The sequence below is a fragment of the Echiichthys vipera genome (genome assembly GCF_963691815.1).
Source record: "Echiichthys vipera genome assembly, chromosome: 6".
NCBI classification, from domain to species: Eukaryota; Metazoa; Chordata; class Actinopteri; order Perciformes; family Trachinidae; genus Echiichthys; species Echiichthys vipera.
In genome coordinates this window covers 15,479,804-15,493,577 of record NC_139831.1, presented here as the reverse complement: position 1 = coordinate 15,493,577, position 13,774 = coordinate 15,479,804, and the positions used below count along the sequence as shown (strand labels likewise).

General features: G+C 38.4%; 1 protein-coding gene across 1 annotated transcript; it reads right to left on the bottom strand.

The window, feature by feature from the left end:
- Positions 1–4,644: 4,644 nt before the first annotated feature.
- smtnl1 (smoothelin-like 1) lies at positions 4,645–10,021 on the bottom strand. The gene is made up of 5 exons (XM_083915823.1): positions 9,633–10,021; positions 6,835–7,484; positions 6,643–6,757; positions 6,385–6,536; positions 4,645–5,243 (listed from the first exon to the last, which is right to left on the bottom strand). Exons 1-5 carry the CDS (start codon positions 9,711–9,713, stop codon positions 4,883–4,885), a joined length of 1,359 nt encoding a protein of 452 aa, XP_083771949.1. The 5' UTR covers positions 9,714–10,021; the 3' UTR covers positions 4,645–4,882.
- Between the last annotated feature and the right edge of the window lie 3,753 nt (positions 10,022–13,774).

The window sequence follows — 13,774 nt, the reverse complement described above, 5'->3', positions numbered from 1 at the left end:
AACATCCTGACACTTATTCTACCTGTACTAACACACTAACATCCTGACACTTATTCTACCTGTACTAACACACTAACATCCTGACACTTATTCTAACCTGTACTAACACACTAACATCCTGACACTTATTCTAACCTGTACTAACACACTAACATCCTGACACTTATTCTAACCTGTACTAACACACTAACATCCTGACACTTATTCTAACCTGTACTAACACACTTACATCCTGACACTTATTCTAACCTGTACTAACACACTAACATCCTGACACTTATTCTACCTGTACTAACACACTAACATCCTGACACTTACTCTACCTGTACTAACACACTTACATCCTGACACTTATTCTAACCTGTACTAACACACTAACATCCTGACACTTATTCTAACTGTACTAACACACTAACATCCTGACACTTATTCTAACCTGTACTAACACACTTACATCCTGACACTTATTCTAACCTGTACTAACACACTAACATCCTGACACTTATTCTAACCTGTACTAACACACTAACATCCTGACACTTATTCTACCTGTACTAACACACTAACATCCTGACACTTATTCTACCTGTACTAACACACTAACATCCTGACACTTATTCTACCTGTACTAACACACTAACATCCTGACACTTATTCTACCTGTACTAACACACTAACATCCTGACACTTATTCTACCTGTACTAACACACTAACATCCTGACACTTATTCTAACCTGTACTAACACACTAACATCCTGACACTTATTCTACCTGTACTAACACACTAACATCCTGACACTTATTCTACCTGTACTAACACACTAACATCCTGACACTTATTCTAACCTGTACTAACACACTAACATCCTGACACTTATTCTACCTGTACTAACACACTAACATCCTGACACTTATTCTACCTGTACTAACACACTAACATCCTGACACTTATTCTAACCTGTACTAACACACTAACATCCTGACACTTATTCTAACCTGTACTAACACACTAACATCCTGACACTTATTCTACCTGTACTAACACACTAACATCCTGACACTTATTCTACCTGTACTAACACACTAACATCCTGACACTTATTCTACCTGTACTAACACACTAACATCCTGACACTTATTCTACCTGTACTAACACACTAACATCCTGACACTTATTCTAACCTGTACTAACACACTTACATCCTGACACTTATTCTAACCTGTACTAACACACTAACATCCTGACACTTATTCTACCTGTACTAACACACTAACACCCTGACACTTATTCTACCTGTACTAACACACTAACATCCTGACACTTATTCTACCTGTACTAACACACTAACATCCTGACACTTATTCTACCTGTACTAACACACTAACATCCTGACACTTATTCTACCTGTACTAACACACTAACATCCTGACACTTATTCTACCTGTACTAACACACTAACATCCTGACACTTATTCTACCTGTACTAACACACTAACATCCTGACACTTATTCTACCTGTACTAACACACTAACATCCTGACACTTATTCTACCTGTACTAACACACTAACATCCTGACACTTATTCTACCTGTACTAACACACTAACATCCTGACACTTATTCTACCTGTACTAACACACTAACATCCTGACACTTATTCTACCTGTACTAACACACTAACATCCTGACACTTATTCTACCTGTACTAACACACTAACATCCTGACACTTATTCTAACCTGTACTAACACACTAACATCCTGACACTTATTCTACCTGTACTAACACACTAACATCCTGACACTTATTCTACCTGTACTAACACACTAACATCCTGACACTTATTCTACCTGTACTAACACACTAACATCCTGACACTTATTCTACCTGTACTAACACACTAACATCCTGACACTTATTCTAACCTGTACTAACACACTAACATCCTGACACTTATTCTACCTGTACTAACACACTAACATCCTGACACTTATTCTACCTGTACTAACACACTAACATCCTGACACTTATTCTAACCTGTACTAACACACTAACATCCTGACACTTATTCTACCTGTACTAACACACTAACATCCTGACATTTATTCTACCTGTACTAACACACTAACATCCTGACACTTATTCTACCTGTACTAACACACTAACATCCTGACACTTATTCTACCTGTACTAACACACTAACATCCTGACACTTATTCTACCTGTACTAACACACTAACATCCTGACATTTATTCTACCTGTACTAACACACTAACATCCTGACACTTATTCTTCTTTTACACTTTATTCTTGTTGATAGGTTAAAACGTTTTTGTATAGTTGCACTGTCGTTATTTGCTGCTCTGTGTGCCCTGAATTGCCCCCGGGGACAAATAAAGTTTTTTTAATTGAATTGAATAGATAAAGGGTGAGCAGACTAAAGAGTAGGCCTACATTGAAAACGGTTTTACTCAAAGGCAAGGCTAGAGTCTGTGTGCAAAAAATCCACAGGGCCCCCCTCGAACCACCGTTCATCATTATTATGTTATAAATAATCTGACATCAACATAAAATGTGCACAAAAAATGTATAACCAATGCTTTTAATGGTTTATGTACAGTAAAGCACTTTGAATTACCTTGTTGTTGAATTGTGCTATACAAATAAACTTGCCTGGCCGAGGGAGTTAAGTTCCTCTACTGTCTTTGCTGTAGTTTAAAGTTTGTCAGTCCTCGGGTCCCCTACTGGCCTGGGACCCAAAGCAGTTCCCAGCGCCCACTGCCTCTTGGTTCAATCAATGAGAAATAGCAATTATATTAAAAGCAAAATACATTTTGTTATCAACAATTGAGAGATCTTAGCCTAAAGAGTAGTATGAAAAAAGGCTTTACTCATTTGTAAATGTATCTTTTTAGAACATTTTTTTAGAAACATTATATATATTTATTACTATTAGAAACATTTCTAAAGGGGGTTTAAAGTATTTTTAACATTCTACTTACCTTTAGTTGTTTCTTTAATTGTTTTTCTTTAGGTCAGGGCCGGCCCTAGACTTTCGGGGGCCCTAATATTATCACTACATCACTTTATTTAGTTGTACTGTAACTTACCTCAGTAAGAAATGCTGCTACACTTTTAACACTGTTATCACTGATCGCTCCTTATCACTTATTTAGTTTGTACTTATTTTATTTCAATATGCTGCTAAACAGCACGGTGCATATTGTTTTGTTGTATATTGTATATTCCTACGGTTAACCACAATGTCCGTTGCACTCTGTCACATTAGTTATTGTTTGATTTATTTGATGTTAGCTTTATTTTTATTTGATTTATGTAAGCTTATTGTTACTTTGGTCTTTTCCCATCTTTGTATTGAAACTGTTGCACAATAATTTCCCTCGGGATAAATAAAGCTTCTTGAATTCTTGAATTCTTGAATAAGCAGGATTGGGTCACCCTTATTGTTACATGTTGTCACTTCACATGACACTGAACCAACTTGTGTATTGTAAAAATTAAGCACACAGGATGTAGACATAGGCGTGTAGAGACTAAAGTGAGACAAGCAGAAACATTTTCTTTAAAGGTCCAGTGTGTAGGATTCAGGGGGATCTATTGGTAGAAATGGAATATAATGTATAAAGTATGTTTTTTTTTAAAGTCTTAAAGTTAAACTATAATTAAAATAAAATTTGTTCTGTTTTGGTTGCCTTTGAATGAGCGGTTTATATCTACAAGCAGGGCAAGTCCTCTTTCACACACATTTGTGTTTTCATGTCGGCCACTGTCATTCTCCCACACTCTTGAAACACAGGAGGAGTTTGATTGCAATCTGTAACCTCACCGCTAGATGCCACTAAATTACCCACTGAACCCTTAAATAGACTACAGTAAATACAGTATTTGGCTATTATTACCCCCTCACCTTATGAATGATTGCTTGTTTACCGCAGAATCCTGGGAGTGCTTGTTTCATCGGGGACAGTAAATGATGTACTTAGCCTACCGAAGTTGTTCATTTTGCATGTCTCAGAGTTAATTGTTTTGTCACTGCGTTTTGGCAATCATGACGTGAAATATTATCAGTTTTGTTTAGAAATTTCAATTTCAATTGTGTTACTTTTTCTTGTTTCATAAAATATATATTTTTTAGACCATAGGGTGAAAAACAACTGCTTATATTGCTTAATGTGTGGGTACGGCTTTGCCTTATTACTTTAGTTCAGTGGGAGTTTATAGCTGGCTATGTTTGGGCAAACCTGTTCTTTATAGACCTTAGAGCCTCCCTTAAACATCATTCAACAACAATAACTGTATTACTGATAAATAAGTAAAAAGACTATCCTTAATTGGCTCAAACTTTAAGGTGGATTAAGATTTTTTAATGAATTGCTGTTTACGCATTTTGAATACGTTCCTAAAAATCAGGCAAAAGTGAGTTATGACTTTATGCCACATTTTATTGTATTGTACTTGAGATATTTCTATAATTGTAATATAATTTGTGTACAAAGAGATGAAATAAAACCTGTTTCTATTGTGACATACATCACCCATCATATTATGGTCATAGTTCATTCCCATTCAGCTTGGCTGAGCATCACATGTGCCTTCAACACAAAGATTTTCTTGTTGCACAAACAACTTTCTCATTTAATCATTTTTTTCTACAACACATCAAACAAAACATTTCTACTTTATGTGCTCAAAACAAACATAATGTAACAAAAACACAGCATAGTGCAAATTCAAACAAAGAGCTATATCACATTGCCAGTAGTCAATCCAACATCAAACTAAGACTTTTTCATTGAAGTACCGCAACCATTAAAAATCCTTTGGTCTTTTCAGTCTTTTTGTTTGCTGTCAGTACTTTTCTAGGACTCTGCCTGGACTAACACTCCCCCATCTCCCTCCGTCTCACAGCTGTTTGATGCATTTTCTTCCTCCCCAGCACCCTCTGTTTCTGTAACATCTCTCTGTTTCTCCTCTTGGCTCTCTGTTGTCCCGTTCTCAGCTGACTCTTCTTCTTCTTCGTCCTTCTCCGTAGACAGCTCCCCCTTCTCTTTCTCCTCTCCCTCATCACCAGTCTTGTCTTTGTCCTTCCTCTCTTTCTCTATTTTGGTGAGGCCGTGGCAGAGGGACTGCACATATGTGAACACACACATAGGGTCTGGCTTGTTACCCATCATGATCATGTCGCCCACTTCCAGCAGAGGGTAGCAGTCGGCCAGGGATCTGACAGGGAGGGAGGTGATAAGGGGACAGAGGAAAGGAAAGGAAAGGAAAGGGAAGGAAAGGAAAGGAAAGGAAAGGAAAGGAAAGGAAAGGAAAGGAAAGGAAAGGAAAGGAAAGGAAAGGAAAGGAAAGGAAGGAACTGAGGTGAGATAAAGCAGTGACATATAATAACTACAGTACATGCAGAGAAAGTCCTGACTTCATTGTTTTGTTGGTATGGTCATTTTAAATTAGCAGACTTTTATCTAGCAAACTGCAATCAAAGATAAATTCATCATAGTCAATTTGGACTTTCTCTGAGGAATTTAACATCCATCTACAGTCAGATATATGTGTAATATATACATATGAAGAGCTCTTTTCCAAAACGAGATAAAAGCCAAATTTAAAGAAAATGAGTTTGTCATGCCACTTTGCTGTATACAGAAACTATTCACTGCTTCATCAATGTTTCATGCCAAAAAATGGAATTTTCCTGAAAACTATTAAAATGGATTTATAGCGTTTTGGAAAAGAGCTCCTCATATGCACTCTTAAACCTAAAATAACTTAATTTTGAAAAAGTTAAATTGTCCAACAACTTTCAGCAGGAATGAGTGACATTATCATTGATTTGGAGTCATATTTCTGTCCTGATGAACATGAACAGATGTTCAATATCACTGAATATTAATATGACTCTCTATGACTTCTTGGAAAAAATTTGCTTCTTTAGCTGATGATGCTCCACTGTGTTCATCAGCAGTGAGAGTAGGCCAGGTAAAGTAGCTGTCAGAGAGCTCAACAATGAGCTGAAACTCTATAGAGAGTTCTATAAAACTGCGAGGGGCTGCAGATTCAGGTGATAACTCTCTGTCCAGTGTAGTTCTTCATTATCAGTGACCCCTTTCACATTGTAACATCGTCATTGGATACATTTTTATTATAAAACATTAATACACTAACGACTTCTTATTCCTGTAGTTCATTGCTTTTATGACAGGAACTTTCTAAGTGGTATGCAATGTGTGTATAGAATCAGAACTTTTAATGTCTTCAGTTGTCTTATTGTGTGATTGTTTCATGCTATATTGTGGGATAATAAAGATCTGAACTGAGCCGAGAGAAAGAAATGAAGACGAGATAATTAAATACTCCATACTCTGCAGTCTGGAAGGCCAAAGTGAAGTTTTTCTCCCTCTCCTTTGGATTCAGAGAGCTGTAGTCGAAAGCATCAGGAAAGTAACGATGGATCAGAGCGCAGAACGCCAGCCCGTCACACCAGGACGATGAGAAGTTTTCTATGTTGACACCCTGGCAGGTCAAGGGAGAGAAAGATGGACACACATAATATTTTGAAAGTTCTCTGGTCCCAAATCTAGATGACAAAACTTGAAATTTGATTGAGTGTTGAACTCACCTCGTATTTGCGAGTCTTGTTGCGACACCACTGGAGCATCTTCTGTTTGATTGAAGCTCCCGTAACCGCAGCCGTAGATGACCTCTGAATTTTGAAGTTGCGGGGTGCTGGCTTCCTAAAAATGTCCCAAGATTACCCAGTTTCTAATTAAATATTTAGCAGACCATATTTACTGTACGTACAATGACTTACTCTGGTGCGCCTTGGTTGAACTTGGCAATGATGTCATTTTTAGCGGCTGCTCTCATAGAGCGTGCAGAGGGTCTCGGTCGGGAGACAGAAGAAGCGGGAGGACCACTCTTTCTTTTGGGCTTACTTTGCTTCTCTACCTCCTTAATCTTGCCTTTGTCTTTGTCTGAATCCACTTCCACAACTTGTTTTTTCTTCTCTGCCCCTTTTGCACCTTTCTCATTGACATCTTTTTCTGCTTCTTTCGCCTTTTCCTCTGTTTTACTCTTCTTTTTCTCTTTGTTTTTATCCGTCACCTCCTCTCCATCCCTCCCAGTCTCACAACTCTTGGCCTCTTCCACCTGCTCACCTGTTTTGTCTTCTTTCCTCTCTCCCTCCCCATCTTTTTCTCCACTTGTCGGTTCAGGATCTTCCACGTCAGCTTTGTTTTTATTGTGTCCAGCTTCTTCTGCGTCACCGTCATCATGCTTTGATGAAGGAGTCTGGGGCTCGTCTGTATTTCCAGTACTGGTCTCCACTTCTCCTCCCTGCTCTGGTGCTGAATCCTCCTCTACGTTCTCCCTCACTTCCACCCCACCCTGACCTTGCACTGGCTCCCCTGCTGGAGGTGCACTTACTGGGTCTGTACTCTCCTCTGGCTTTCGCTCATCTGTCTGCAGGACAAGCAAAGTAAAATAAAGTTTAGTTATGCATCAAATTTACCTGCATATATTTTTTACAAAAGTTACAATGCATGTTTGTGCCTCTACACACATTTCTATATGTGCAATTCACACTTTCGCATTTACTTCTAACCGATACCTTTAATGACAAATATGTCTTGACTTTATGCAGCTTTTATAGTATCTAAATATTAAATTGACTTGTACATCACCTTCACATGTAATCAAATTCAGGCAGGTGACTGAAATTCAATACATTATAATAACTAAACCCTCTCTGTGAGAAGTGAGCATCTTGATCTGTTGAGGAAAGACATGATATGACATTTTGTTTTCAAGTAAGTTGTAAATATTTGTGGATTATCTTCAATACTTATTTATTCTTAAAGACATGCTAGTATTTATATCTTGACAACCCTGTTAGGGAAGCTGCTTTGAAAGCATAACTTTGCAAGCTACCAACTACTGCACACTGGTCGAAGTTTAGGAGGAAATATAGTTTGGGTAACTAAAACAACTTAGAAAAAGTAGTTCAAACGACTTCGTAAAATAGTCAAAGTGACCGTGTACAGCATACAAAATTATATGAATATAGTAAATATATTTTCAAAAAATGTCAACCAGTTGAGTTTATCGGAAAAATTGTGCCCACTTTTTCACAGATGATACATAACTTAGAGAATAAATAGCTAAACATATAATTAAAATATATACAGTAAGTTACATGAGGAGTATAATAAAGATAAAAAATAAATAATAACCTACATTTAAAAATGGGGAAAGGGGGATGAAATAAGTATAAGTCAGATTTGTCAGATGAATAGATTCGGAGTCGGTTACAGGTCATACATAAACCCAAAACATTAAATAACCTATTATTCACGGGAAAGTGCAAAGAATATCAGCTTTGGTGTTACTGCGTCAAGCAGGATTAGCCAGCTAACTTTAAATAGCATGCAGCAACTTCTCTGAACATCTGTTGATAATAGCAATGATAATACAGCTGTTTAAGACTTTAAGGAACCCGTGCCTCACTTCATTCCTTTAAAGAGATGTTCATTATTCTTGGAGCGAATGAAGAGTTTTAGTGTAGAGGGATGTGAAAGCTACCACAGAAGGCTTTTCTCTAAAGCATGTTTGAAATGTGTACTATTCCCACACAATACATAACCAATATACTGTATAGTATACAATACAAATACATTATCTATGCATTAATATTAATTAAAGGACATTATGTATCTTGCATAGTCATGTTTGAATGATAAAGAACATGACTTCTGTTTGAAAGGTAACATTATGTCAGATGTACTAAAATCAGTGTCCACGCTTTACTCCAGGGATAACACGGTCCTCAAACATAAGATCATAATGTAATGCAAGACCTGCAGCTGGGACTTGTTAAGTATCTCGCTTATTTGAATACGGCTGAGAGGTTGAACTGTCAGATGGGAAATTTGCCTTTTGTAGTTTTTAAAATTCTGGGTAAACTTCCTTCTAAGGAGAATGAGCAAGCAAAACCTCTTTGGGCTCTCTTCATTTAGATTTCAAGTTGTTTCCCTGACCACGAGTGCTTTTAACCAATTTGAGGAAGAAAATGTTTCATCAGTCAGTTGAGGGTCATGCAGTCTTCTTTGAAACTTCACTAGAGTCTTCACTGATTTTAGGTCCCATTGAGACACAATGTGGCACACATAATTTTCACTCTAGCGATGATTTGAAGTTTATTTGAAATCCTTTATATCTGGTCAAATGTCTGTCTCTGCAGGAACAGTCACAGCAGGTCAGACCCTGCACTGGTGACTCATCAGAGGGAATAGGAAACTCCATGGTATGTGTTTGTGTGTGTGTGTGTGTGTGTGTGTGTGTGTGTGTGTGTGTGTGTGTGTGTGTGTGTGTGTGTGTGTGTGTGTGTGTGTGTGTGGTGTGTGTATGAATGTGCATTTCTTTGCATAACTTCTGTGTCTCTGTGTCCTAAAGCCAGAAGTAAAAACAGGTGTAGTGAGCTGTATTGCTGTCCAATAAAAACACCTGCCATGGTCACAAATAGACTCGCTGCTTATTCCTGGTATGGATCATGAAACAATTTGAAAACTTTTACGCTGAAATTGAATATGACATGCAAAAAAAAACACAGACCTGGTTGTTGTTGTTGGTGTCAGTCCGACTGGTCATCTCTGTAGATCCAGATGTCTCCTGGCTGGGCGATTCTCCGTCCATGATGTCCAGAAATGTCTGTTTATCCACTGGATCAAAGGTCAAATCAGACTTTCTTTCAACTAATTTCCCAGGACTCTTAAATGATTGCTTCTATCTTCCCTAGAAAGTTTTCATTGGGTAAAATCTCTTCTTCAAAATCTTCTTCACGTAAAGCCTGCTCAGTGTCTCACTCTCTGCTTCTCACTACTCCACTTTGCTTCTCTGCTGCTGTCTCCCCGTCTCTGTCAGCACTGCCCCTGTGTTTGTGATGTGTCTGTTGGTTTGTGGATATCCGCCTTCACCCTGCTTCACCAGACACCCCCACCCTCTGCTTTCTGAGGATGCCTTTGCTTCTTTATCTGACCTTTCGAACAACACGGGGTCCTGAAATAGAGTCATAGTGACATAGGTGCAGTCCAATGGGCCAGCAGCTGCGTCTGCTGTGGAAACCATGGCTGTACACACACACACATATATACAGTATATTGCACACGTGGGTGCATGCATGCAGTCCATTTAACATGCTCAAAGACACACAATCTGCCACTTCATTTTTGCTCTTAATATGGAAATGTTGATTTGGATACACCTATTCAGTTTACTGCCAAAAGTTAGATGAGAAGAATAACAAATTGCAAACAAAAGCGCTGTCAAGAGCAAGCCAAACCACGGGTGGTGACCTAACCCTAAAGCCACATTGGCCTATCACACAAAGAGCAAGTTTGCCAATTAGAAGCCTGAAAATAAGCTATTGCTGGAAGGTGGATGGCGCATCTATCGCTCCGTAGTGCATTCGGACACCTCTGTTTATCAGTATAGTGGAAGAGTAACTGTACATTCATGTGTAAACATGTGAAAAATTCCGTTAGCAAGGTTACAGCATTATTTTGGCCACGTCCACCATTGCACAAAATTTTACCTCATTTGTGCCAAGAGTTTCTAAAAATCTTCTATCAGGAGTTTCTAAAAGGCTACCTTTGCAAAAATATGGACTATGCCTTACACAGAGCCAGGCTAGATGTTTCCCCCTGTTTCCAGTCTTAATGCTAAGCTAATGCTAAGCTAAGCTAACTGTCTCTCAGCTGTAGCTTTATATTTAACGGACAAACAAGGGAGTGGGACCAATGTCCCCTTTTAACTCTCAGCAAGAAAACAACAACATATTCCCAAAATATGATACAGTACCATGCGATATGATGCAGTACATTACCATACGATAGAACTTTATTGTCAGTTCAACAGTTTTGGCAGAAACACAGTCAATGGAAGTACACGCAAATGACAACACGTGGCCCAGCTCGCACAAACGCACGTCTCCGGTGAATATATTCAACGTGCACTCTGGTGGAGGTAATGAATACCGTCTTCAGAGGGGTCATATAGAGCTTATCATATACCGTATATGCTGGTGATATTACAGAGTCATTCATCAACACTTTGTCCAAAGGGCTTAACAGGAATATAACCCAGGCACCTAAAATTTCAATCATTTCAATCACTACTCACATCCTATTTCTGCATTCATCTTCAATAAAAATATTTGAATAAAAAGACATACATACATAACTTCAATCGTCTCATCTTTCTCTCATTTGTTCTTAATCTGTTCTCCAATTTGACTCTCCCTGTCCAGCACTATCTAGCTTCTCAACAAATGGTCTTCCCTCTTTACTTGCAAATGATAACCATAAAATGTTCTAATAGAGGATACATATAAAGTAGATCCATGGTTAAACAAGACTACTTTTAGACTTGTCATCCCGGCCGAACAGCCCTCATTCAACACAAAACAGATGGTTATAAAAATAAATGTCTATCTTTATTCCCACTCTGTCTGTCATTATCCTCTTCACCCCCCAAACCCTCCTTCTTCTCCTCCTCCCTTCTGTCTAAGCCTCGTGGGCTATAAATATGTCACCGCCTTCTTGTGTATCTGTCCCACTCCTTCCTGCTCATGACCCAATCACTAAAGCACAACAGGTGACCAAACAGTGAGAGTGTTTTTATGTTACTTTGCCTGCCTGTTTCAAATGATAACTTTATAGCTACTGTGTGATTACCATTGTCATGTTTATTTGCCATTGTTGAGGGATCGTCTCAAATAATTGTCTTTACTTTGAGTGAAGTGCCTCATGCCAGTCATATTCTCCTCATTCTTTTGTGTTTGTGTGTGAGTACATGCTTTGCTTATAATACGTTGTGGTGAACCACTCTTCCTGTTGTCCTCTACTTCTTGGACTACTAGATACATAATGGCACGCAGCCTTCTGTTCCCTTCAGAGTCAGACAAACTACTGTTGCATGTGGCATTTAGAGGAACTTGGCCTGCTGGGAGTTTTCATGTCCCCACCTGATGTTTCACGTGAATGCTTCTGATCTGAGATGGAAACATTTAATATATGTAGCTGAAAGAAACTTAAGTTGTATAAGAAGTCGATGACCACTTCTGTTGATTGACCCTGATGTGATTTGAACACACAACCTTCTGATCTGGAGTCAGACACGCTACCATTGCGCCACAAGGTCCTTTATCTGAGGCAGAAATCAAGCTTTTTTAATTTCAATCTGTCACTTAAATACACAGCAAGGTGCATAGAGAAACGGAAAGAGTAAACTCAATTTATCTTTGGTTATAAACATAGTGTGCAGTGTAAACGGCTGTAACTTAAATGGAAGAGAGAGACATTTGCAGACTAACCCTGGCATAAGTTGAACATACAACCTTCTGATATGGAGTCAGACACACTACCATTGCACCACAAGGTCAGATCCTTTCTCTGTCTCTAGCATTTTATAGAAGTCAACCTGGCCTGCTCAGCACTTTCTAAAATGTCACAGAACATGAAATGGATGCATGCTTTTGATCTCAAGTCAGACGCGCTACCATTGTGCTACAATTTCTGCCCTTGTAAGCTGTAATGGCACTTTTAAGGGATGGCATGAAAGTGCAAAAGGCTATCACTACAGCATGATTCATGACAGAGGCACAGAAAGAGCACTTTGCACAGAAGATAATAATAATAGTCAGAGAATGGAGGCTGTCTTGTTTCCCAGCACTCACATTAATACTTGAGGGGCTTGAAGCAAAGCAAGGCTATCGAACAAACTCTTATCAGACTGTGTTGCCTGATCCACAAAGGACTCAATCACACATGGCCCATCCTTCTGGAAGCAGGTATGGACTTCCAATGTGCAGAAAGAGCTTTGTCTTTATTAGCTAAAGCCATACAAGCTTAGTAACTGGAGTTATAAGGAAATCCGCTACATGATGTATACAGTACTAATCCATGTCTTTGTCTAATTGTTTTAAATAATAATGTATTTTGTACTATACACCTACTGTGGAAAATGTCCTATAGTATTTATTCAAGAAATTTATTTTACTCTTATATTGTGTTACTGATTTACACAGCATTTATGTTGTTTGGTTGAGATTGATAACTATTGTATATGCTTTTGGGACGGCAGCATCTAATCATTTAACCACATTTACATTACTATGTTTCATGTATTGATCATACACCTTTTGTAAAATCTAAATCTGTAAAGTAACATGCAACTTCTTCTTTTAAAATAAATGTAGTGTAAAAAGTAAAACACTTGAAAAGTAACCTCTTATCGATACAATTCATTATCAATCACGGTTCAATCACTTTCACAATGCAATGATATCAATTGGTCACACGGTGGCGCCAACGCAGCAAACACTTAAAGACTTTATTCAATAATATTTTTAGGCTACGTGATGCAAATTAGTCATATTCATTGCTACTTTTATATTTATATTATATGTATATATTTATACTTTATTGCTAGTCAAACTTGTAAAACGGTGAGATGGCACAGCTGCAGCATATTAATTAATGTAGATCTGCTCTCAAGACAAATCGTTTATGATACAGGGTCCACCACCACATAGATTGAATTTGCACACATTTGAATACATATTTCCAGCAGTAGTGGGAGTAAAGAGGCATTTGGACCTGGAGGAAGCATCTAGAGACCAGCGACGGGAGCAGCAGTACAGGGTCTGTGCTGCACCCCGCCCACAGCGTCAGCAGTGGCCGCAGCATGTGGATCCA